This window comes from Mus caroli, unplaced genomic scaffold (assembly GCF_978045245.1).
Source record: "Mus caroli unplaced genomic scaffold, Mus_caroli_1 scaffold_4, whole genome shotgun sequence".
Taxonomy (NCBI): domain Eukaryota; kingdom Metazoa; phylum Chordata; class Mammalia; order Rodentia; family Muridae; genus Mus; species Mus caroli.
In genome coordinates, this window is record NW_028227259.1 from 113,841,919 (window position 1) to 113,868,857 (window position 26,939).

At 40.5% G+C, this 26,939-nt stretch overlaps 1 protein-coding gene across 2 annotated transcripts in view; it reads right to left on the bottom strand.

Moving 5' to 3' along the window:
• The window catches only part of LOC110288839 (zinc finger protein 431-like), a 46,435-nt gene extending 19,514 nt beyond the window's left edge, over window positions 1–26,921 (bottom strand). Inside the window, exons 1-5 of one of the 2 annotated variants that reach the window (XM_085837002.1) lie at window positions 26,520–26,921; window positions 16,001–16,127; window positions 15,752–15,812; window positions 14,398–14,603; window positions 1,344–1,429 (exon numbers count right to left, since the gene is read on the bottom strand). In XM_085837002.1, coding sequence (XP_085693128.1) covers window positions 1,344–1,429; window positions 14,398–14,603; window positions 15,752–15,812; window positions 16,001–16,127; window positions 26,520–26,522 — 483 coding nt within the window. In that variant the 5' untranslated portion in view covers window positions 26,523–26,921. Of the gene's footprint in view, window positions 1–1,343; window positions 1,430–13,051; window positions 14,604–15,751; window positions 15,813–16,000; window positions 16,128–26,519 lie in introns of those variants that run through there. The other variant, XM_021155077.3, reaches the window with a different exon arrangement.
• Window positions 26,922–26,939: the final 18 nt, after the last annotated feature.

Consider the following 26,939-nt stretch of genomic DNA (forward strand, 5'->3'; position numbering starts at 1 on the left):
ATGGCCCTCTCAGAGGCCTGAGATTTGTAATTGCTTCATAATGTACTATGAAAGTATTCAGAATATCAGGTAACATACTAAAAGAAATACCATATATGAAAAGGACAATGGGGTTGAGATTATGCATGCTGTATAAGGGTCTTGAACTTCATATGAAAACATACCATTTTAATATGAAATGAAGACGTTTCATTCAGGGAGAAAAATTGGTAGTGGAAAAATTCACACACAAGACCTATATCACAAGATGAATGACTTCAAAAATGTTATCAAAATAGGAGTAATTAAGAATTATTTGGTTTAATATTATACACACAAAGATGTACATACAAACACATGAACATTATTATTTCTGGACATCAATTGTTGAAGATCAGTGTCATTTTCTCTCAAAGTATTTTTTGTTGCTTTTATTTTACTTGTTAATTTACAGTTTACTTTTGATGGAATAATTTAATTGTTTTTTCTGCCTGGGTGCAGGCACCAAATGTCATGTCTTACAAAAATAAAATTTAGAAAATTACAGTGAAGAGAAAATACCTAATAATCACTCACTTTTAATTGCTCCATTTCAAAAAAAAAAAGGACACTGGAGTACCTAAAGGTGTAGATGCAAGTTCAGACAACTCTCTCTTTTTTTATTAGATATTTTCTTCATTTACATTTCAAATTCTATTACCAAAGTTCCCTATACCCTCCCCCACCTTGCTCTCCAAATGACCCACTCCTGCTTCCTGGCCTTGGCATTCCGCAGTACTGGGGCATATGGTTTTCCCAAACCAAGCACCTCTCCTCCCATTGATGGCCTACCAGGACATCCTCTGCTACATATTCAGCTAGAGCACAGCTCTGGGGGTACTATTTAGTTCATACTGTAGTTCCTCCTATAGTGTTGCAGACCCCTTTAGCTCCTTGGAAACTTTCTATAGCTCCTTCATTAAGGGCCCAGTGTTCAATCCAATAGATAACTGTGAGCATCCACTTCTATATTTGCCAGGCACTGGCATAGCCTCACAAGACAGCTATGTCATGGTCCTGTCATCAAAATCTTTCTGGCATATGCAATGTCTGGGTTTGGTGGTGGTATATGGGATGGATCCCAGGGTGGGGCAGTCTCTGGATGGTCCTTCCTTCCATCTCAGCTCCGAACTTAGTCCCTGTAACTCCTTCCATGGGTATTTTGTTCCCAATTCTAAGAAGGAATGAAGTATCCACACTTAGGTCCTCCTTCTTCTTGAGTTTCATGTGTTTTACAAATTGTATCTTGGATATTCTAAGATTCTGAGCTATTATCCAACTATTAATGAGTGCATATCCTTTGTGTTCTTTTGTAATTGGGTTACCTCACTCAGGATGATATCCTCCAGATGCACCAATTTGCCGAAAAAATTCATGAATTCATTGTTTTTACCGAATGGTTGAGAAGCACCTGAAAAAAAAAAATGTTCAACATACTTAACCATCAGGGAAATGCAAATCAAAACAACACTGAGATTCCACCTCACACCAGTCATAATGGCTAAGATCAAAAATTCAGGTGACAGCAGATGCTGGAGAGGATGGGGAGAAAGAGGGACATTCCTCCATTGTCGATGGGATTGCAAGCTGGTATAACCACTCTGGAAATCAGTCTGGTGATTCCTCCGAAAATTTGACATAGTGCTACCAGAATATCCAGCAATTCCTCTCCTGGACATATACCCAGAAGATGTTCCAACTTGTAATAAGGACACATGCTACACTATGTTCATAGCAGCCTTATTTAAAATAGCCAGGAGCTGGAAAGAACCTAGATGTCCCTCAACAAAGGAATTGATACAGAAAATGTGGTAGATTTACACAATGGAGTACTACTCAGACAATTCTTTCATGCTTTAGTTCCTCATTCTCAATTTTTCTAACTTGTAAATAAGAATCAATATTAAATTTTGTGATTTTTAATGAGATAAAAAAGTAGAAGCTAGGAACAGCACCGGGGTAGCTAGGGCGCAGGGTCGGCTGACACTCGCCAGCTACCCACAACACCCGCCACAGGATCTTAAGACTTCTGGTGAGTGGAACACAGCTTCTGCTCCAATCCAATTGCGCGCAGGACCTGAGACTGCATTAATTAGGGAAACAGAAAACCGACCTGAGTAGGGCCACAGGCCTCTTCCGGCCTGAACAGCACCGGGGTAGCTACAGTGCAGGGTCGGCTGACACCCGCCAGCTAACCATGACCCCCGCCATGTGATTTTGAGACTTCTGGTGAGTGGAACACAGCTTCTCCTCCAATCTTTAAACACTGACAACAACAACAACTAACCCCAGAGATTACCAGATGGCGAAAGGTAAACGTAATAATCTTACTAACAGAAACCAAGACCACTCACCATCATCAGAACCCAGCACTCCCACTTCGCCAAGTCCAGGGCACCCCAACACACCGAAAAAGCTAGACACGGATCTAAAAGCATATCTCCTGATGATGATAGAGGACTTCAAGAAGGACTTTAATAACACACTTAAAGAAATACAAAGGAACACTGGTAAACAGGTAGAAGACATTAAAGAGGAAGCACAAAAATCCCTTAAAGAATTGCAGGAGAACACTGCTAAAGAGTTACAAATCCTTAAAGAAAAACAGGATAACATAATCAAACAGGTAGAAGTCCTTAAAGAAAAACAGGAAAACACATCCAAAAAGATGATGGAAATGAACAAAACCATACTAGACCTAAAAAGGGAAGTAGACACAATAAAGAAAACCCAAAATGAGGCAACACTGGAGATAGATCCCTAGGAAAGAAATCTGGAACCATAGATACGAGCATCAGCAACAGAATACAAGAGATGGAAGAGAGAATCTCATGTGCAGAAGATTCCATAGAGAACATCGGCACAACAATCAAGGAAAATGTAAAACGCAAAAAGATCCTAACTCAAAACATCCAAGAAATACAGGACACAATGAGAAGACCAAACCTACGGATAATAGGAGTGGATGAGAATGAAGATTTTCAACTCAAAGGACCAGCAAACATCTTCAACAAAATTATAGAAGAAAACTTCCCAAATCTAAAGAAGGAGATGCCCATGAACATACAAGAAGCCTACAGAACTCCAAATAGACTGGACCAGAAAAGAAATACCTCCCGACACATAATAATCAGAACAACAAATGCTCTAAATAAAGATAGAATACTAAAAGCAGTAAGAGAAAAAGGCCAAGTAACATATAAAGGCAAGCCTATCAGAATTACACCAGATTTTTCACCAGAGACTATGAAAGCCAGAAGATCCTGGACGGATGTTATACAGACACTAAAAGAACACAAATTCCAGCCCAGGCTACTATACCCAGCCAAACTCTCAATTAACATAGATGGAGAAACCAAAGTATTCCACGACAAAACCAAATTCACACATTATCTCTCCACGAATCCAGCCCTTCAAAGGATAATAACAGAAAAAAACCAATACAAGGACGGGAACCACGCCCTAGAAACAACAAGAAGATAATCCCTCAACAAACCTAAAAGAAGACAGCCACAAGAACAGAATGCCAACTTTAACAACAAAAATAACAGGAAACAACAATTACTTTTCCTTAATATCTCTTAATATCAATGGACTCAACTCCCCGATAAAAAGACATAGACTAACAAACTGGCTAAACAAACAAGACCCAACATTTTGCTGCTTACAGGAAACTCATCTCAGAGAAAAAGATAGACACTACCTCAGAATGAAAGGCTGGAAAACAATTTTCCAAGCAAATGGTATGAAGAAACAAGCTGGAGTAGCCATTCTAATATCTGATAAGATTGACTTCCAACCCAAAGTCATTAAAAAAATACAGGGAGGGACACTCCATACTCATCAAAGGTAAAATCCTCCAAGAGGAACTATCAATCCTGAATATCTATGCTCCAAATACAAAGGCAGCCACATTCATTAAAGAAACTTTAGTAAATCTCAAAGCACACATTGCACCTCATACAATAATAGTGGGAGACTTCAACACACCACTTTCACCAATGAACAGATCATGGAAACAGAAACTAAACAGGGACACAGTGAAACTAACAGAAATTATGAATCAAATGGATCTGGCAGATATCTACAGAACATTCTATCCTAAAACAAAAGGATATACCTTCTTCTCAGCACCTCATGGTACCTTCTCCAAAATTGACCACATAATTTGTCACAAAACAGGCCTCAACAGATACAAAAATATTGAAATTGTCCCATGCATCCTATCAGATCACCATGGACTAAGGCTGATCTTCAATAACAAAATAAATAATAGAAAGCCAACCTTCACGTGGAAACTGAACAACACTCTTCTCAATGATACCTTGGTCAAGGAAGGAATAAAGAAAGAAATTAAGGACTTTTTAGAGTTCAATGAAAATGAAGCCACAACATACCCAAACCTATGGGACGCAATGAAAGCATTTCTAAGAGGAAAACTCATAGCGCTGAGTGCCTCCAAAAAGAAACTAGAGAGAGCACATATTAGCAGCTTGACAACATACCTAAAAGCACTAGAACAAAAGGAAGCAAATTCACCCAAGAGGATTAGACGGCAGGAAATAATCAAACTCAGGGGCGAAATCAACCAAGTGGAAACAAGAAGAACTATTCAAAGAATCAACCAATCAAGGAGCTGGTTCTTTGAGAAAATCAACAAGATAGATAAACCCTTAGCCAGACTCACTAGAGGGCACAGGGAAAGCATCCTAATTAACAAAACCAGAAATGAAAAAGGAGACATAACAACAGATCCTGAAGACATCCAAAACACCATCAGATCCTTCTACCAAAGGCTATACTCAACAAAACTGGAGAACCTGGATGAAATGGAGAAGTTCCTAGACAGATACCAGGTACCAAAGTTGAATCAAGATCAGGTTAATGATCTAAACAGCCCTATATCCCCCAAAGAAATAGAAGCAGTCATTAATAGTCTCCCAACTAAAAAAAGCCCAGGACCAGATGGGTTTAGTGCAGAGTTCTATCAGACCTTTAAAGAAGATCTAATCCCAGTTCTTCACAAACGATTCCACAAAATAGAAACAGAAGGTACTCTACCCAACTCATTCTATGAAGCCACAATTACACTGATACCTAAACCACAAAAAGACCCAACAAAGATAGAAAACTTCAGACCAATATCCCTTATGAATATTGATGCAAAAATCCTCAATAAAGTTCTTGCTAACCGAATCCAAGAACACATCAAAACAATCATCCATCCTGACCAAGTAGGTTTCATCCCAGGGATGCAGGGATGGTTCGATATATGGAAATCCATCAACGTAATCCAGTATATAAACAAACTCAAAGACAAAAACCACATGGTCATCTCGTTAGATGCGGAAAAAGCATTTGACAAGATCCAACACCCATTCATGATAAAAGTCTTGGAAAGATCAGGAATTCAAGGCCCATACCTAAACATGATAAAAGCAATCTACAGCAAACCAGTAGCCAACATCAAAGTAAATGGTGAGAAGCTTGAAGCAATCCCTCTAAAATCAGGGACTAGACAAGGCTGTCCACTTTCTCCATACCTATTCAACATTGTACTTGAAGTCCTAGCCGGAGCAATTCGACAACAAAAGGAGATCAAAGGGATACAAATTGGAAAAGATGAAGTCAAAATATCACTTTTTGCAGATGATATGATAGTATATATAACTGACCCTAAAAATTCCACCAGAGAACTCCTAAACCTGATAAACAGCTTCGGTGAAGTAGATGGATATAAAATTAACTCAAACAAATCAATGGCCTTTCTCTACACAAAGAATAAACAGGCTGAGAAAGAAATTAGGGAAACAACACCCTTCTCAATAGTCACAAATAATATAAAATATCTTGGCGTGACTCTAACTAAGGAAGTGAAAGATCTGTATAATAAAAACTTCAAGTCTCTGAAGAAATAAATTCTAGAAGATCTCAGAAGATGGAAAGATCTCCCATGCTCATGGATTGGCAGGATCAACATTGTAAAAATGGCTATCTTGCCAAAAGCAATCTACAGATTCAATGCAATCCCCATCAAAATTCCAACTCAATTCTTCAATGAATTAGAAAGTGCAATCTGCAAATTCATCTGGAATAACAAAAAACCTAGGATAGCAAAATCTCTTCTCAAGGATAAAAGAACCTCTGGTGGAATCACCATGCCAGACCTAAAGCTTTACTACAGAGCAATTGTGATAAAAACTGCGTGGTACTGGTATAGTGACAGACAAATAGACCAATGGAATAGAATTGACGACCCAGAAATGAACCCACACACCTACGGTCACTTGATCTTCGACAAGGGAGCTAAAACCATCCAGTGGAAGAAAGACAGCATTTTCAGCAAATGGTGCTGGTACAACTGGTTGTTATAATGTGAATGCGAATCGATCTATTCCTATCTCCTTGTACTAAGGTCAAGTCTAAGTGGATCAAGGAACTTCACATAAAACCAGAGACACTGAAACTTATAGAGGAGAAAGTGGGGAAAAGCCTTGAAGATATGGGCACAGGGGAAAAATTCTTGAATAGAACAGCAATGGCTTGTGCTGTAAGATCGAGAATTGACAAGTGGGACCTCATGAAACTGCAAAGCTTCTGCAAGGCAAAAGACACCATCAATAAGACAAAAAAACCACCAACAGATTGGGAAAGGATCTTTACCTATCCTATATCAGATAAGGGTCTAATATCCAATATATATAAGGAACTCAAGAAGGTGGACTCCAAAAAGTCAAATAACTCCATTAAAAAATGGGGCTCAGAACTGAACAAAGAATTCTCACCTGAAGAATACCGAATGGCAGAGAAGCACCTGAAAAAATGTTCAACATCCTTAATCATCAGGGAAATGCAAATCAAAACAACACTGAGATTCCACCTCACACCAGTCAGAATGGCTAAGATCAAAAATTCAGGTGACAGCAGATGCTGGCGAGGATGTGGAGAAAGAGGAACACTCCTCCATTGTTGGTGGGATTGCAAGCAAAATCTTGTGTTCTAGGAGATAACAGATTAAGGGAGTGGGACCTTGGGGCAAGATTCTACCCAGTTTAATTAGATCCAGTCATGGTGGTACACACCTTTAATCCCATGAGACAAGCATGCTGATCTCTGCATTCAAGGTCAATCTACAGAGCAAGAACCAGGATAGCCAAGTTTAGGCAGTGATGGATTTAGAAAACATAAAGCTAGTGATAATATAATAGTACAAGGGGATCATATTCTAGTTCCTGTAAGCAGCAGAACTCGGCAGCTTCAGCCATGTGGCTCTGGCTCTAGAGTTAAGAATGGAAGGAACTACTGGGAAAATTGATGCTGGTTAGCTGGAGCCAAGGAATTAGCAGTGATTAAGAAGAGATCAGCATCACTGAGGTGAAATCTTTTGGAAAGTGTTTTCTGGGAGCACAAAGAAGCTGTGCTCCAGAGATACCCAAGGTTGTACCTCATGCTGCGGCTGGACTTGGTAATGTGTAAGAGTCACTCAGGTGGTACTTCTTGTGAAGGAATGAAGGGATCATGGAGAGAAGCTGAGGCTTAGCACTGTGAGAGGCCAGGGAAGGCCATTGGAGAAGGTGAAGCCTCAGCTGTAGTTGATGGCCCAGGACTGAAGGGGTCATGCAAAGGATTTGAGGCTTGGCACTCTGCAGAGAGCCTATGAGAGGCTATTGGTGAAGCCTAGTTGGAGTGGAACACCCCAGTGTATTGGAGATGTCAGTACCATGGGATGATCACCAAGAATAGCAGCTGTAGTGGAGTGGATCAACCTGAGCTTAGAGTGCTACAGAGGGCAGAGCTGGAAAAGTGATGCCAGCCCTTAGGAGGAGTCCAAAAGATCAAGTGGAATCCCAGACACTGGAACAAGAAGCTGTATCACTGAAATTGCCTTGGAGACTCAAAGATGTTAAAGATGCCAGAGCCATGGGATACATGCTGAAGAAAGCTGCTAACAGGGAGTGGAACCAGCCCAGGAGAAAGCAGTATGTTTCAGTTAACAAAGATGAAAAAGGAGTGGAGATCTGAAAACCGCTTTGACATCAGCCATGGAGATGCAGAGTTTGGAGTTTGCCCAGCTGGTTTCCTGCCTTGCTTTGGGAATTACAATTAATTAAGTTGAATGAATCACAGAAGAGACCTTGAACTTTGGACTTTTAACATTGTTGTGACTGCTATAGACTATGAGAACTTTGAAAGTTGGACTAAATGCATTTTGCATTATGCTATGTTTAAGTATGGCCCCCATAAACTAATGTTTTTATTTTTCTTTTATTATTTTTTTATTACGTATTTTCCTCAATTACATTTCCAATGCTATCCCAAAAGTCCCCCATACCCCCCCCCCGACTTCCCTACCCACCCATACCCATTCTTTTGGCCCTGGCATTCCTGTATTGGGGCATATAAAGTTTGCAAGTCCAATGGGCCTCTCTTTCCAGTGATGGCCGACTAGGCCATCTTTCGATACATATGCAGCTAGAGACAAGAGATCCGGGGTACTGGTTAGTTCATCATGTTGTTCCAACTATAGGGTTGCAGATCCCTTTAGCTCCTTGGGTACTTTCTCTAGCTTCTCCATTGGGAGCCCTGTGATCCATACAATAGCTGACAGTGAGCATCCACTTCTGTGTTGTTTGGCCCTGGCATAGTTTCACAAGAGAGAGCTATATTTGGGTCCTTTCAGCAAAATCTTGCTAGTGTATGCAATGGTGTCAGCGTTTAGAAGCTGATTATGGGATGGATCCCTGGATATGGCAGTCTCTAGATGATCCATCCTTTCATCACAGCTCCAAACTTTGTCTCTGTAACTCCTTCCATGGGTGTTTTGTTCCCAATTCTAAGAAGGGGCACAGTGTCCACACTTTGGTCTTCATTCTTCTTGAGGTTCATGCGTTTAGCAAATTGTATCTTATATCTTGGGTATTCTAAGTGTCTTAGTTAGGGTTTTACTGCTGTGAACAGACACCATGACCAAGTTAAGTCTTATAAAAAACAACATTTAATTGGGGCTGGCTTACAGGTTCAGAGGTTCAGTCCATTATCATCAAGGTGGGAGCATGGCAGTATCCAGGCAGGCATGGTGCAGGAGGAGCCGAGAGTTCTATGTCTTCATCCAAAGGCTGCTAGTGGAAGACTGACTTCCAGGCAACTAGGGTGAGGATCTTAAGCCCACACCCACAGTGAACACCCATTCCAACCAGGTCACACCTATTCCAACAAGGCCACACCTTCAGATGGTGCCACTCCCTGGTCCAAGGATATACAAACCATCACACTAAGTTTTGGACTAATATCCACTTATCAGTGAATACATATTGTGTGAGTTCCTTTGTGATTGTGTTACCTCACTCAAGATGATGCCCTCCAGGTCCATCCATTTGGCTAGGAATTTCATAAATTCATTCTTTTTAATAGCTGAGTAGTACTCCATTGTGTAAATGTACCATATTTTCTGTATCCATTCCTCTGTTGAAGGGCATCTGGGTTCTTTCCAGATTCTGGCTATTATAAATAAGGCTGCTATGAACATAGTGGAGCATGTGTCCTTCTTACCGGTTGGGACATCTTCTGGATATATGCCCAGGAGAAGTATTGCTGGATCCTCCGGTAGTACTATGTCCAATTTTCTGAGGAACCACCAGACTGATTTCCAGAGTGGTTGTACAAGCTTGCAATCCCACCAACAATGGAGGAGTGTTCCTCTTTCTCCACATCCTCGCCAGCATCTGCTGTCACCTGAATTTTTGATCTTAGCCATTCTGACTGGTGTGAGGTGGAATCTCAGGGTTGTTTTGAGTTGCATTTCCCTGATGATTAAGGATGTTGAACATTTTTTCAGGTGCTTCTCTGCCATTCGGTATTCCTCAGGTGAGAATTCTTTGTTTAGCTCTGAGCCCCATTTTTTAATGGTGTTATTTGATTTTCTGGAGTCCACCTTCTTGAGTTCTTTATATATATTGGATATTAGTCCCTTATCTGATTTAGGGTAGGTAAAGATCCTTTCCCAATCTGTTGGTGGTCTTTTTGTCTTATTGATGGTGTCTTTTGCCTTGCAGAAGCTTTGCAGTTTCATGAGGTCCCACTTGTCAATTCTCGATCTTACAGCAAAAGCCATTGCTGTTCTATTCAAGAATTTTTCCCCTGTGCCCATATCTTCAAGGCTTTTCCCCACTTTCTCCTCTATAAGTTTCAGTGTCTCTGGTTTTATGTGAAGTTCCTTGATCCACTTAGATTTGACCTTAGTACAAGGAGATAGGAATGGATCAATTCGCATTCTTCTACATGAAAACAACCAGTTGTGCCAGCACCATTTGTTGAAAATGCTGTCTTTCTTCCACTGGATGGTTTTAGCTCCCTTGTGGAAGATCAAGTGACCATATGTGTGTGGGTTCATTTCTGGGCCTTCAGTTCTATTCCATTGGTCTACTTGTCTGTCACTATACCAGTACCATGCAGTTTTTAATCACAATTGCTCTGTAGTAAAGCTTTAGGTCAGGCATGGTGATTACACCGGAGGTTCTTTTATCCTTGAGAAAAGTTTTTGCTATCCTAGGTTTTTTGTTATTCCAGATGAATTTGCAGATTGCTCTTTCTAATTCGTGGAAGAATTGAGTTGGAATTTTGATGTGGATTGCATTGAATCTGTAGATTGCTTTTGGCAAGATAGCCATTTTTACAATGATGATCCTAGGACTAATGTTTTTGAACAAGTCTATGGGGATCAGGGAGTGGCACAATCTGAAGGTGTGGCCTTGTTGGAATAGGTGTGACCTGGTTGGAATGGGTGTATCACTGTGGGTATGTGCATAAGATCCTCATCCTATTTGCCTAGAAATCAGTCTTCCACTAGAGGCCTTTGGATGAAGACATACAACTCTCAGCTCCTCCTGCACCATGCCTGCCTGGATACTGCCATGCTCCCACCTTGATGATAATAGACTGAACTTCTGAACCTGTAAGCCAGCCCCAATTAAATGTTGTTTTTTATAAGACTTGCCTTGGTCATCCTGTCTGTTCACAGCAGTAAAACCCTGACTAATACACCATGGAAGGAGTTACAGAACAAAGTTTGGAGCTCAGATGAATGGATAGATGATCCATAGACTGTCCCACCCGGGGATCCATCCCACAATCAACCACCAAACACAGACACTATTGCATATGCCAGCAAGATTTTGCTGACAGGACCCTGATATAGCTGCCTCTTGTGAGGCTATGCCAGTGCCTTGCAAATACAGAAGTGGATGCTCACAGTCATCTATTGGATGGAACACAGGGCGCCTAGTGAAGGAGCTACAGCAAGTACCCAAGGAGCTAACAGATTCTGCAACCCTATAGGAAAAACAACAACATGAAATAACCAGTACACCCCAGAGCTGTGTCTATAGCTGCATATGTAGCAGACAATGGCCTAGTCCGACATCATTGGGAGGAGAGGCCTCTTGGTCTTGAAAACTTTATATGCTCCAGTAAAATGGAATGCCAGGGCCAAGAAGTGGGAGTGGATGAGTAGGGTAGCAGGGTGGGGGGAGGGTATAGTGAAATTTCGGGATAGCATTTGAAATGTAAATAAAGAAAATATCTAAGAAAAAAAAGAAAAAAGAAGAAAAGTTAGTTTCACTGTAAAATGGCTTTCTGGTAGTTATATGGTCAATAAATAATACTGAGCAGCCAAAACAATGTAGTGAAGTTAAACTACCCTCAAGCATGTAGAATTGTGTAGTAACAGCACAGAACCCAGACACATCCTCCTTACACTGTAAATCAGTTTAGATGTTTTACATATTCAATACAATGTTGACTCTAAGAAAACACACTGAATTGTTAGAAAATCATGATCTCTGCATGCACAGTAAAGACCAGAATTCATTACCTGCTCATCAGGCAACATTACCAAGGAGAAACAGTGCAAGACCTCAGAGACCAATCATAGTTCAGACTTTGCATGATGTAGAAGAACACAGGCGGGAAACTTTTAGGAAAACTCACAAGACTTTCCTTTCCCTTTTTAATCAGTAACACAGCCAAAGGCATTCTGGTCATTATGTGTTTGTTCTTCCTATGAACCTTACAATTTCTGAAGAAGCTTGGGATTAAACATTTCAAAAACTAATAGTCACATAACAGTGATCTTTCTCGAATTGCTTCAATGCATCAGCAACACATTCCATGGAACACCTTGGACCTTTCTCTTAGACTTATAACACAATGGGGTTGGTCCTCTTCAGCCAAGGATCATTTACTCTGTTAGAGCATCTACTGGACTCCTTGTATGGCTTGAGAGGCCTTTATGGTGCTTCAATCTCTAGTCCATCTTGGTCACCTCTTATTGTCTCAAGTGAAAGAAGCTGCTTTATAATTAATGCCTAAGCTTACTCCATATCCCTACAGTAGTGGGCTTGCAGGAGCTAACAGAAGTAGAGGCATGATTGTACTTTCTGAGTTTACTCATCAATATTGTCATCACCTTAGCAATTTCCCAAAGATTAGAGAGTTATTTTCTAGCTAAGGGTTCGACATCCATGAAAAACCTAGGCATGACACACACAACTATAATCTTAACCTTCAAGAGGTAGACGCAGGAGGACTTTTAATTCAAGACAACTCTCCACTACATGTGAGATTCTATCTTACTATATACTGTCCTCATGGGGGTGGGGAAATGGAAAGGAAAAGTAGATGTAGAAGAATATATATGTGGAAAATGGAAGGAGAGGGGAAGGAAAAACGAGACTATTTAAAACATGTTATTTCTGTTATCAAACATGCAGAGAAATATCTGCTTGTCAGTTTCTCTCCAATGTGTTATCTTTTATGCTATATATGTATATTGGTTTTTCAAGACAAGGTTTCTCTATGTAGCCCTGGCTGTCCTGGAAATCATTCTGCAGACCAGTCTGACCTTGAACAAAAAAATCCACTTGCCTCTGCCTCCCAAGTGCTGAGATTAAAGGCATGTGCCACCACTGCCTGGTCATGCTGTTCGTTTTATTTTGGGTTTTATTGATGTGAAAAAAAATAACAAGACCAAAGCAACTCTTATGAAGGACATTTAATTGGGGGTAGTGTACAGATTCAAAGGTTCAGTCTATTATCATCAAGATGAAAAGAACAGCAGTGTCCAAGCAGACATGGTGCTGGAAGAAAGGAAAATTCGGCATCTTGTTCAGAAGGCAGCCAGAAGACTCTTCTGCCCTGGGTGGAGCTTAAGCATAGGATCTCAGAGTCCAAGCCCACAGTGACAGACTTTCTGAAATGCTACATCTACTCCAAAAGGCCATACTTCCTAATACAGCCACTTGCCACAGGCCAAGTATATTTAAACCACCACACCTTTCAATATCACTGTAAAGGATTTACCACATTAGATATATTCATAGGGTCACTCTTTAGTATGTCTTCTTTTATGTAGTTTTAGGCAAGTTGATTGTGAATAGGCTTTACCACATTGTCTACATTAATAACTTTTCTCTCCAGTATGAATTCTTTCATGTTTTCGAAGTTGACCACGAGAAGCAAAGGATTTACTACATTGCTTACATTCATAGGGTTTCTCTCCAGTATGTATTCTTATATGTACTTGGTAATAATTTTGATATGCAAAGGCTTTGCCACATTGCTTACATTCATAGGGTTTCTCTCCAGTATGTATTCTTTTATGTATTTGGTAATAATGTTGATATGCAAAGGCTTTGCCACATTGCTTACATTCATAGGGTTTCTCTCCAGTATGTATTCTTTTATGTACTTGGTAATAATTTTGACATGCAAAGGCTTTGCCACATTGCTTACATTCATAGGGCTTCTCTCCAGTATGTGCTCTTTTATGTACTTGGAACCTTCTATGATATGCAAAGCCTTTACCACACTGGTCACACTTGTAAGGTTTCTCTTCAGTATGTGTTGTTATTTTATGCATTTTGAGATTGCCGTGTTGTGCAAAGGCTTTGCCACACTGATCACATTTGTAAGGTTTCTCTCCAGTATGAATTCTTTCATGTATTTGAAGTTGACCATGAGATTCAAAGGTTTTACTACATTGCTTACATTCATAGGGTTTCTCTCCACTATGTGTTCTTTCATGTATTCGAAGTTGACCATGACAAGCAAAGGTTTTACTACATTGATTACATTCATAGGGTTTCTCTTCAGTATGAATTCTTTCATGTATTCGAAGTTGACCACGAGAAGCAAAGGATTTAGTACATTGATTACATGCATAGGGTTTGTGTTCAGTATGCATTCTTTTATGCATTCGAAGATTACCAGGGTATGCAAAGGCTTTAGAACATTGATCACATTTGTAACATTTCCCTCGAGTATGAATTCTTTCATGTTTTCGAAGTTGACCATGAGAAGCAAAGGATTTACTACATTGCTTACATTCATAGGCTTTCTCTCCACTATGTGTTCTTTCATGTATTTGGAGAGTATGGGGTCTTGCATAGGCTTTACCACATTGACTGCATTTGTAGCGTTTCTCTCCAGTGTGTGTTATTTTCTGCATTCGGAAACTACTGTGAAGAACAAAGGCTTTACCGCACTGAATGCCTTCATAGGGATTCTCTCCAGTAAGACTTCTGTCATTCCTGCAAAGGTAATTGGCACATGTGAAAGCTTTGCCACATTCACTATACCAATGAATATTTTTTATCTGTAGGAATTAATTTTACAATTTGGTCTAATTGGAAAGAAGAATCACATTTTAAGATTTTTATCACTTTGTTTACATTCATGGGTTCCCCTTCATTATGCTTGGTTTTGCTTGCCTGTACTGGTAAGAGTGTTATTACATGGCTTACATTTGTAGAATCCTTCTTCTCTATAATATTTTTCACAAATTTGAAGAGAAATGGAAGAACTCAGACCTTTACCACACTGAGTACATGCATAAACTTTCTATATTGTGAAAAACACTACATTTTTCACCCTACATTGGCAAAGTAAACCAGGACATATAGAAAAGAATTTCTACAATCCTAGTACTCATACGGATTTTCTGCAGTGTGAGTTGGAAATATATTCCCACTGAAATTGGAAAATAAACTAATTGTAAACTTGTATCTATTGAAAAGGTTTGCTCAAGTGTGGACTACTACATACATTTCAATTGTTCTGGGAGAGAGAGAGGTACATTGCTTATTTCAATATCCCTATGATCACATGGCTTGTATCAGTTGGGACACAGGATATACGTATTAAAAAAGGAATAACAAATGAAAGATTTCCACATTACATTCATGAAGTTTGGTTGTTTGTCCATCATAGTCAGATGGTATAAGCATTAAGTTTTCTCCTCAACAACATTCCTGACTCTCATAAACTGCCCCACTCACTTAAACTTAGCAATGTTACTATAGGAGTAATCAGCTTTCCTATGAAACATTTGCTTATTACAAACATGCACTCATCACCTAATATATATCTTGGCAGTATGTGAATGGTATGAGACTAGATTGGCATTTCCACAGAGTAGCTGGAATGTGGCTATGATTCAAATGGTAATATCTGTTGAGGCATTGTTTCCTTGTCTTTTCTTTCAGAAAAATGCCTTGAAAACACAAATCAGACACCTGACATTGAGGTATGGGGATTTGTGAGAATTTAAACAACACACTTAAAGAACTGCTTTTTTTTTTTTTTTTTTTTTTAACACTGTTGCTTGTCTTTAAAAGTTCCAGGACACATTAACTTTTCTTTAGAAGCATATCCATACCAACGTGAACATGAAAATTACCTTCCATGTCTTCTGGAACTTTGACAATGTTCTTCAATATTATGGTCTTCCCAATTGTAGCCTAAAAGATAGTACCAGAAAATGTATGATATATTATTGGAAATTAGGCAAATTTAAGTTACTATCTTTAGTAAATCTGATTTATTCACCTCACTCTTCCTCATTCTCAAGTGAAATTACAGAAAAGCATCAACAACAAGGAAACAGTTGTTCCCTCATTTTAAAAAGTGAAAGAAAATTGAGTCTTACCTACAGCAATGAGGTTTGTGTAGTTCTCCAACATCACATCTTTGTAGAGACTCTTCTGTGAAGGATTCAGCAAAGCCCATTCTTCTTGAGTGAAGTTCACATACACATCATCATAGGTCAATGCATCCTAAAACGTTCCATACATGTGTACAACAGAAACCATGACACCGACATCACTGTAAATGTATGCTTCATTGACAATATATTTGTATGATTCTGGTGCTTCCCCTACTTATTTCATGACCAAGAAGGTCTAAAGCAATTACCAAGTCATCTTAGAAGGAAACTGAGTAATAAGGTCCAATTTTTTCATTTCTTTGCTTTTAGAATAGGATTTAGCCTTACTAGAGAAATGCTTATTAACAGAGAGAGAGAGAGAGAGAGAGACAGACAGAGAGAGAGAGAGAGAGAGAGAGAGAGAGAGAGAGAGAAGCAGTACTGAGCACACATCAGAGAAATTGGGCAAGCTGAGCATATTAGTTCATGTCTTTAATCGCAGCACTCAGGAGACAGAAGCAAGCATATCTCTGGTCTACCCAGGACAGCCAGAGGTACATATTAAGACCCTGTCTCACCTGTAAGAATCAATCAAACAAACAAGAAAGATAGAAAGGACTCAGATGTTTTTACTGGAGTTCCTAGAAAGAATTACACATTCACTCCAGTTCTTTATTCATCTTCCAGCCTCCAGACGTGTCCCAGTTTAATCTGTAACAGTAACAAGATCTTACTAAAAAGGGATGCATCTTTAAACAGATACAAATAGACAGATGAAAATATTGGCAATGTCAATATTGATGCTACATGGGACAGAAGATGGCTCAGCAGTGAAGAGCTCTTCCTGGTCTTGCAAGTAGTTGTGCTCAATTGCCAGTACCTTCAAGGGGGCTTCACAACTATCAATTACTTCAAGTTCGGGAATTCTGAACCCATCTTCTCACTACTATGGGGACCAGGTATACATGATGTGTATATTCATGCATAGACTCAAATATTCATATTCATTTAAAAAATCAAAACAAACACAACAGGTAGGAAGAATGCTATGCACCTGCAATCCAATGACTCAGAAAGCTCAGGCAGTAAAGCTCAGGCAGTATCAATGTCATGAATACACGCCATCCTGAGAAACAGAAAATTCTCTCTGCCAAATTTCAAAATTCAAAACATGCATGAAGATCAACACAACAGCATATGCTTGACATGTACCAAAATCTACATTGCAAGCCCATCAGTCAATGATATAAAAACAAACAAAGAAAAAGCTAGGCATGTTGGCCCACATTTAATCCCAGCATTCTGGAGCCAGAGTCAGGTGGACTTTTAAGTTTGAGGCCACATGTGCTTACACTTTCAAGACAGCCGGGGCTACACAGAGAAATGATGTCCTCAAAGACAAAAACAACAAATTTAAAATTATAAAAACACTGAGCTTACAAAATAACTTAGCACTGAATTACAACTGCTTCAACTGCATCTTATGTAATTTAGGGGATAAAGTCTATAATGGTGAAGGCAGGACAACAAAAGAAGCAAGCTGACTAATCACATCCAATCACAACACAGTTCACACACACACACACACACACACACACAGACAGGAAATGGGTTGAGTCTATAGACACTCAAATTTCATTCCCAATAAGCAATCTAGAAAAGTTCCTCCTACCAAAACTTCGACTAAGACTGAGTTGGCCAAAGCCAAGCTGAATCTATGAAAAGCTGCAAACTGACAATTTGGGAGATTAGGCCTAAGTTTGTTTCCCAGAACTAGAAAAGTCCAAACAAGTCAATTCCAGGAAAACTACCCTCATAGACTGCCAATCAGGAGCTTCCAGGAGCTGCCTCTGCCACCAGGCCTGAGCCAAATCTGAACCAAGATTACTTAGCATTGGTTCTGGAAAGTCTCCCAAATTCCACAGAACCTACACCAATCCCAAAGACACCCATACCCCTGTAAATTGAGTCAACCAAGCAGAATTAAGTTCACCAACTGCTCCCTAGAACTCCCCTAACTGGCTTTAAATTGAGCTTGCAAAGCTCATGTCTGTATCCATCCCAGGGAATGGTAGGCCCCTATATGATAGAATTCTGCAGAATAAAACACTTTTGCATACTATTTGAGTTGGGGTCTTCCTTCAGTGATTCTTGGACCCTAACATTATAAGCTCTCCCAAAGAAAGCTACAAAGGAAAAACAAGTGTTCAAAGACATCACCCTATCTGGGAGATTTTGACTCAATCAACTACATTCTGGTCATGGTCATCCATGATGAAAATGCACTGAGTTTAACTTCAATGACCCTAATAGTCTGCAGCAGCCCATACATTCTTCAAATGTACAAAGTCTGTTATTACTCTCTTTTTTAAAATTAAGATTTATTGATTTCATTTATATGAGTACACTGTATCTGTCCTCAGACACACCAGAGGAGTGCATCATATCCCATTACAGATGGTTGTAAGCCACCATGTGGTTGCTGAGAATTGAACTCAGGGCCAATGGAAGAACAAGCAGACAGTGCTCTTAACTGCTGAGCCATGTCTTTATGCCCTCTTCTGATACTCTTGATTGCTACATCATGTAAAATCAAAGAGTAAGCCGGGTGTCATGGGGCATGCCTTTAATCCCAGCACTAGGGATGCAGAGGTAGGCGGACCCTAATGAAGACTCCGAGTAATGGAGAATATGGAGTCTGAACTGACCATCCTTGTAGCCAACCAGGGCTTCAATGTTGGAAATGGGTTACATATGGTTGAGCTGTTGGCCAAGGTGGTTTTGGAGATCCTTAAACAATCCATGCTGATTCTAGGACAAAACTTTGCTCTCAGATAACTGACAGCAGGGCCCCATCAATGAGGAGAAATTCTACACATTTCACTGAATGCAGAAATCAAGGTGGTGCAGGCTAGTTAACCTCTATGTTCTAGTCTCTTTGAGGAGAAAAGGCTACAGAAAGAGAAACCTGGACCCCCATCCTTTACACACACACACACACACACACATACACATATCCCTACAATTGGTCCTTCCTACAAGATGTGCTGGGGGATGATGGTAAGAAACTTATTTGAGTGGCCAATAATGTTTGGTTTAACCTGAGACCCTTGACATGAGAGGGAACCCATGACTAACACTGACTGGATTTCTAGGAACCTTACAGAGACTTAAATGGCAAGCATAGAGACAGCGTGGGTCTGTGTCAGGTCCTCTGCTGACATGTTATGGTTGTTACCTTGGTGTTTTTGTGGGATTCCTATTGGTGGAAACAGGTGTAACTCAGATTCTTTTCCTTGATCTTGAGTCTTCCTCCTATCAGGTTGCTGCTATGCACACTCCAGTGAAGCCTGCTTGGCAGGCTGAGAGGCCTGGAAGCACTCAGGAGGCAAAGAGTTTCACAGAAACTCAACCTCCTGGAACCTTGGCATTCTCATAACCCATATAATCATACCCTATCCCCCTGTTAGTCTGGTGTATGGATACATGTGCTCTCTTTCACTATTATTTTATTATAAGTGCCTTTAAATATTGAATTCTGACATAGCTAAGCCTTCACCAGTGTTCCAACATCCTAGAAAATCCCTGAAGCCGACAAACTTGGAATTCAGTAGGAATTCAGTGAGAAGGTTATCTATTCAGTAACATTCAAATTTATTTCTAATAGAGACACATTACAAAGAAAGGAGCCAGAATAGCTCAGGGCTGGTCTACAGAAAGTTTACTTGAGACAATAGCCAGTCTTTCCAGACAAAGGAATTCACAATGGCCTAGAGAATAGGTGGGTTTACCATGAAAGAGTTAGGGAATCCCCCTGAGACAGGTTTCCTCATTAGGCCACAAGAAACAGCATAAATCAGGCATTTACTAAGAAACCCTGGTGGTGGGCTTAATGATAGACTAGCATTACACCTGGCTCCCTTCTTAGTGGCAGTGGCCTGGTCCCCACCTTCTTTTGATGTATGCATTCCTTAATTTTGTGTCACTGTAACTCAGCAGATGTATCTCTCCTGGTTTCTTGTTATTCTTCTGTATAAAAAGTTCGATGTTCGACTTGACAAATTACATTCAGATTCTACACAACCTCTCATTTTGATCTGTCTCTCATTCATTTCAACTCCTTGTCCACCTGTAATCAGAGACTCATTCTACACAGACAAGGGACCGAGAGGGTCTGTGGCAGGTTGCATACTCCAATATGAAGGTTTCACGTTTGTCTAACTGATTTTATCCTGTTAGACTGTCCTCTCGTGGAGCTCTGCTCCTTTTTGAAGAGTAAATGGGGTGAGGGGGTGTTGGAACTTTGGGAGAGGAGGATAGGTGAATTGTGGGGGCAGTAGCTGAGAGGATCGTAGAGAAGGAAAATCAGTGCTCAGGATATATTGTATGAGAGAGAACCTACCTTCAATTTAAAAATTAATTCAATATTGCCTAAATGAAAATGCAAAAGAGGGAAGCAATAATGGACAAAGAAAAGCAAAATAGTGAAGAGAGGACAGTATGATTGTGACAGATACAGTTTTCATTCTGTTTTTATAGACTGTGACCCTCACACAGGAATGTAAACATATCATCTTGGAGGCTCAATTCCTCCTGATAATCTAGACCTAGTCCTGAAAGCTTCTAACCTCTGTACAATCTTATCTAGGTCTAGAATGTTTTGAGTATCTGAGACTTAACTGCTGAATAAAATCACCCTTTCTTTTTCTTTCTGAACTTTGGCTGGCTGGTCAACTCAGCTGGTCTGTCTCAAACTCCTCTTCATGGTAACCTATTCAACTGGACATCTTTTACTTCTGACTGAATTGCTGTGCTTGGCCTCAAATGAACTCCAGCAATCTGTTCTCATTTTCTGGCACATTCTCATTCTCTGGCTCATTCTTTCTTCACCTGTGTTTAGCTTGTTTTCTCTTTAGCCTGACTCTGTAAAACTCTCCAGGTAAAACTGCCTCTGCCTCTCACGCTCTGAGAGGGTGCTGCTTCCTCTTATGTTGCCTCTCTTCTCTCTTCTCTCTTCTCTCTTCTCTTGAGAGTTGAGCATATCCTATTCTGTCAGATCTTTGCGTGATTCATCATTTTTTCAGCCACTCAATTAGACATTGCTTTCAAACAGGAGTACTTCCTTCTGAAAGTAACTTTATCTCCATCCTTTGGGAGCAAATGTGTATACTAAGGGCTGAGCCACCCCCCAATTAGAAACAGTTTCCCACACCCTCTACCAAATTGGATATTCTCTGGGTTCACAATGTGATCAAATACCCAGCAAAACAGGAGTTCATGATAAGCTCTTCTTGGGCCCAGTCTACATCTGTGAAGTAAGAAGTTTTCCTCTCAGTAATGTGAAATATATATCAAGTAGGAAACAAAAGCAGTCATTTTCTTGTATTAGCTTTCACTAGTTTGGAATGGGAAATTACAATGCTTCTCATTTCATCCCAAACAAATACTCTCGATTGTTTTCAAGAAAACTAATGTTTAAATAAGTAGTCAATAAAAATAAACAGGTAAGCCGGGCGTGGTGGCGCATGCCTTTAATCCCAGCACTCCGGAGGCAGAGGCAGGCGGATTTCTGAGTCCGAGGCCAGCCTGGTCTACAAAGTGAGTGCCAGGACAGCCAGGGCTACACAGAGAAACCCTGTCTCGAAAAAAGAAAAAAAAATAAATTAATTAAAAAAATAAATAAACAGGTGATGTTGTACAAAATTGCTACAATAATGATATTATGCATTAAGAATAAACCAATGTATAAAAATGTTGTGTTTAAACACATTCTCCAAAGCAAAAATGAAAGTGTTACTATCTAAAATAAGTGACTTAATGCAGAGAAAACAAAGAGATGAGTCAGTTATTTAAGATAACTGTGTGTTCATTTGTGTGTTAAATTGTAATATATCATCAGTATTTAAATTCAAACAAAACAGTCCGTTTCTTAAACTCATTTTTACTTTTTCATGGAGCATGACGCATAGACAGAAAGCTCTCATACCATCCAAATACAGCCACTCTCTGCATTTTTACAGTATACTATAATACCACATTTGCTTCCCATCTATAACAACTCTTGCTACAGAAAACTTGCGAGTTCATTTCTCTTCTCCACATAATGATCTAAATAAACATTAGAAAAACTCTTTGAATGTGATTTCTTCAGCTAGATTCTGTGCTTTCTGCCCTTCTGTAGGAATTTGGCAGGAATTGGACATTAAGCTAGGACATGGAAGTAGGCTCAGAAAATAATATTTACATTTGGGCTAATACAAAGCTCAAGCTAGGCAAACTCAGCCAAGGAATGTGTGGCATTCCTTTTATCTTGGTCATCCTACTAAGCCCCTAAAAACAACCATCCCTGGACTTTGTTTACTGTCTTCTCAGTTCCTTGATCTAGAACTGATCTTATTATTGGTATGGACTTAAATGGTATAAGAGCAGGCTTAAGAAAAATAGACCCACTTCAGCTTCAGCACTGGCTAGAGTAATGTTATCGTGTTGTCTAATGTTCTTCTTTTCAATCCTTTCTCTCCCTTGAGATCCTGTTGACTTGACTGAGCTAAATGGTCACCCTTCATTTTCCATTCCTACATGCAAGGTACACAAGATGGTTCAAGTTCTCATATCCATAGGAGAACACTAAATATTAAAATTATATGGAAAACGAAATGAGTTGACAATGCTTAAGCTGTAATTACATGCCGTTTTTAAGACCAATACAGCACTGACTTTGAGAGTCTTTACAAGTACTTTACTATTGTCTTAATTCCTTTAGCTCTTCTCCTTGAGGAAGCCAGCTTGTCCTCAACAAATGAGCACTGAAGTAATTCTCATATTTAGGCTACCATGAATACAACTGCAGTGAACATGAGAATTCTGGTTCTTCTTAAAACTAATTTCAAGTGCATGGAAACTATACTGAGAAAACTGCTGGGATCCATGACAACTCTGTCATTTTTATAAGAACTAGGTACAATGGGGTTGCTTGAGTGTAGGTATTATATCCAAATGTATCAAAATACATATATTAAATGTGTAGAGTTTTATATCAACTATAACACAATGTGGCCTAAACTAGTTTTAGTTAATATCTATGGAAAATCTCAACCTACTGCTATCAGAATTTATTTTTAACTTTTTTTTTAAAGATTTATTTATTTATTATATGTAAGTACACTGTAGCTGTCTTCAGACACTCCAGAAGAGGGCGCCAGATCTGGTTACGGATGGTTGTGAGCCACCATGTGGTTGCTGGGATTTGAACTCTGGACCTTCAGAAGAGCAGTCGGGTGCTCTTACCCACTGAGACATCTCACCAGCCCCCCAGAATTTATTTTTAATACACAATCATGTGCCACCTTCATATTCAGTGTTCACAGCTTCCTATGGCCAGAGCTGCAGAACCTCCTCCTCCCCAGGGGATCCACACAGAGGCCAAGGCCTTTTGCCCAGGTCACCACATGTACCAAAAGAAACACAGTCTGGTTCACAGTCCATCACAGTCTAATCAGATTGTTTAGCCAACCTAATCTTCCTGGTGGCTGCCACAATCACAATGGCATGGCTTATGGTCTCACTCACAGCTCTCTGATGAACTGCATCAGAGGAGAATATGGAAAGAACCTGCAAGCTACTACTCCTGATTGCTAGGCTGCCCAGAGGACAGTAGCAGCTCTCCTACAGGAGAAGTAGAGATTAAATGACTCAGACAGCACAGACCTTCCCAGCTCTCCCCTTCCAGCCCATTCTAAGGGCAGACAGAGCCCTAGCATGGTAAATGAGTATTTTATTAGAATCTTCTACTCTCCCAGGTGTGGCCAGTTCTTGGAACCGCTCCTAGGAAAAAATGGCAAGAATATTTGACACTGGGCTAGGTCAAGGAAGTAAGCTCAAAAAAAGTACAGCTGAGGAATGTATTCCTCGTATCTTGTCATATCTTGATCATCTTGATAAGACCCTGAATACAGTGATCCTTGGGAACTTTGTTTACACCCTTTTTCTTACATTTCTACTTTGTTTATGCCTTAGAACTGACCTTACTCTTTGTTTGTACCCAGGCAGTCAAAGTGGGTCAGGGTCTGTTGGCAGATTTCCCTGTCTGATGAGGCATGGAATGATAAGAGGCTGAGGCTCAAGGGAGGTGCCTCTGGAAAAGAATGGATAGTCTGTATACATTTCAGGAAATTGTCTCTGTTAGCTTGTGGCTTTGCTTTCCACGGTACTGTGGGGTATAAAAAGACTATGAAAAATAAACTCAAGGCTGGTGGTTGCTGCTGGCTTCTGCAGCAGCAGTATTAACCAGCAGTTCTCCCAAATCTAGTTCTTGGCTTTGCATCTTCTTTCTGCCTTTCCTATTTTTAATCCTTGTTCCCCCATCAGAGACTGTTTGACTCATGCTGGGGGATCCAATACAAGGACAGAAACTAGAGTCAAGGATCTCTTTCTCCTCCATCTCTGTTTCTCTCCTGTCTGGTGTGAGGGGGTGAAACATTTGGGGGGGGGGGTGGTCACGGAAAGGGGTTAAGGGAGGGGAAAAAGAAGAAACCATAAAGTAGCAAAGACCAGCTACACTGATTAAGGCTAAAAGAGGAGCCAGACTAGGATGGATTTTGCATTCCACATATGCTGCCACCCTTAAGTCTCTTTTAGGTTCAGGTTCCAGGTTAAGTTTTGAACAACTTAAATACAGACTGGAGTCTACAAGTCTAGCCACTAAGATACATGGAAAATTTACACAGCAAGCATATTCCAGGATCGTTTATTAAGGACACCAGTGCCCTACCACAGCAGGTTAGTGACAGTGTCCTAAGTGGAAGGTTGCAGATGATGAAAAACATGGGAAAAGGAAAAGGTAGAGAATATGAAAGCTGGGGTGGGGAGGTCACACACAAGCTATGGCTTATGCTAAGTCAGCTTCTTAAGAATACCATCTTGTACACGATTGACATGAGGGAAAAGGAAGGAGATGGGAGACACCTCTGAAGTCAGCAGGAAGATGAAGAAAGTAGGAAGTCCACAGAAACATCAGACAATGGGACACACTCAGGGAAGGCTAACCAAACACTGCTGCACAAGGGGAACTCAGTGTAAATCAAAAACATTTCTGACCAAACTTCTAGTGGCCTTGGAACTGATAACCACAGCCCCATATGGTGGGAAGTTGTGCTCTCAGAATCTGATTCAACCCCTCCCAAAGGCCCTGCCCCAGACCATTAACCGCTCTCCCAAGTGTATTCCTGAATTTAGAGAAGGAGCTCTGCAAATACACCCAAAAGGAGATGTCAGGAATGAGTCAAACTCAGGGCTGAAATCAAACAATAGAAACAAAAAGAATTATATACAGAATCAACAAGACCAGGAGCTGTTTCTTTGAGAAAATCAACTAGATAAACCAGACTCACCAGAGGGCACAGAGACAGTATCCTAATTAATAGAATCAGAAATGAAAAGGAGGATATAACAGAGAAATATATCTTAAAATAATTATTCTGTTTTAAAAATATTACCAATTGAAAATATTAAAATCATGTTCTACAAAACAAAAACAAACAAAGAAAAAAAAGAAGTAAAGGAGCCCTGTTTTCTCTCTATACCCAAGGCCTCAGGGAAAGCTCCCAAGAACTAGGCCCAAGCTGTGACTGGCTCTGCCAAGCATGTTCCTGAGTGTCAGAAGGAGCTGTGTCCTGCTCCAGACATGGGGACCGCAGGGAAAGTGTAGCTGGATCAGGCCTGCACTCAATGCACTGGTAGTGGGTTGTTTTGTTATTTTAAGTTTTCAAATGGTTGTCACTACATGTCATCTAGCTAGTGTGGCAGAACTATGCTTTTCTCAAGAAAACTGAACCTTATGGCACAAGAGGCCTTGCTGTTCGTTGTGATCCTGTAATGCCCCATTGAGCAGCTGGTTAGAGGCCTGCTCTTCGATAAGGAGATGGGCCTAGTGGCAGATTATAAATCAAGTTTGTTTCCTTTGTTATGATTTCTGGACAATGCTGGTGAACAAGCATGTGTATCCTAGCATCCTAATCTCTAACTGCCCTGGTTGGCATAGTACTTATCTGTGAGGTGTGAGGCAGTCCTCCCTCAGCTAAATTATACTTGGTGTGCCTTACTATTTCCTAAGCTTTACTAAATCCTTTACATCATCAATTCTACTCTTTAACATCACAGCTTGACATTGATTTGCTACCCAGCACATGAGATGCCTTTTACAACCTCCACAAAATTAACTACAAATGGATTGTCCACCTTAACCTCAAGTGCTAAGAACAGAACTGGTACAAAGTCCTGGACTCTCCGAGTTTGGGATCACGCCAAAGATCTTTCTACACACAAGCCAAATGCTCTGCACACATGCAGCCCCCACAGTGAAGTTATTCAGACGCTACAGCTGGGTCCCGCGAGTGGCTAAGAGTTCAGGGGACCTCACAGGTGGCCGCGGATTCCCACGCAGCCCCGGGAAAGACCCACCACAGCAGCTCGCGCCACTCAGACCCCGGTTTCTCCCCATTGTTTTCAGTGACCCTGTACTCACCATGTCGCAACTTCGGAGCTTGCCTGAGCACCCTCCACAGCATTCAGCCTCAGGACAGAGAGCGCAGATCAAGGTGCCAATCTATTCCGTACCACAACTTAGCTAAACAGGCGCCACTGCACCCGGAAAACCCCGCCTTCCTTTTGATTTGCAGGTCGGCCGAGAGACTCTGATTGGCCAATACGTCTTGAGTGACTCGAGCACCCCCCTTAGGGTTAGAGTGTTCTGAAGGTACACCTTGTAGATGTTCTCAGCCCAACAAGATTCAAGTCCAGACCTGCAGGGCTTTCCAATTCTGTAGTATTCGTGTCGGTCTTCCAATAGGCTACCCATTTGTCTCCCCGCGCAGCCTTCCAATAGGCTACCCATTTGTCTCCCCGCGCAGCCCCGGGGAGGCCCCACCACTCCCCTGCCACTGCT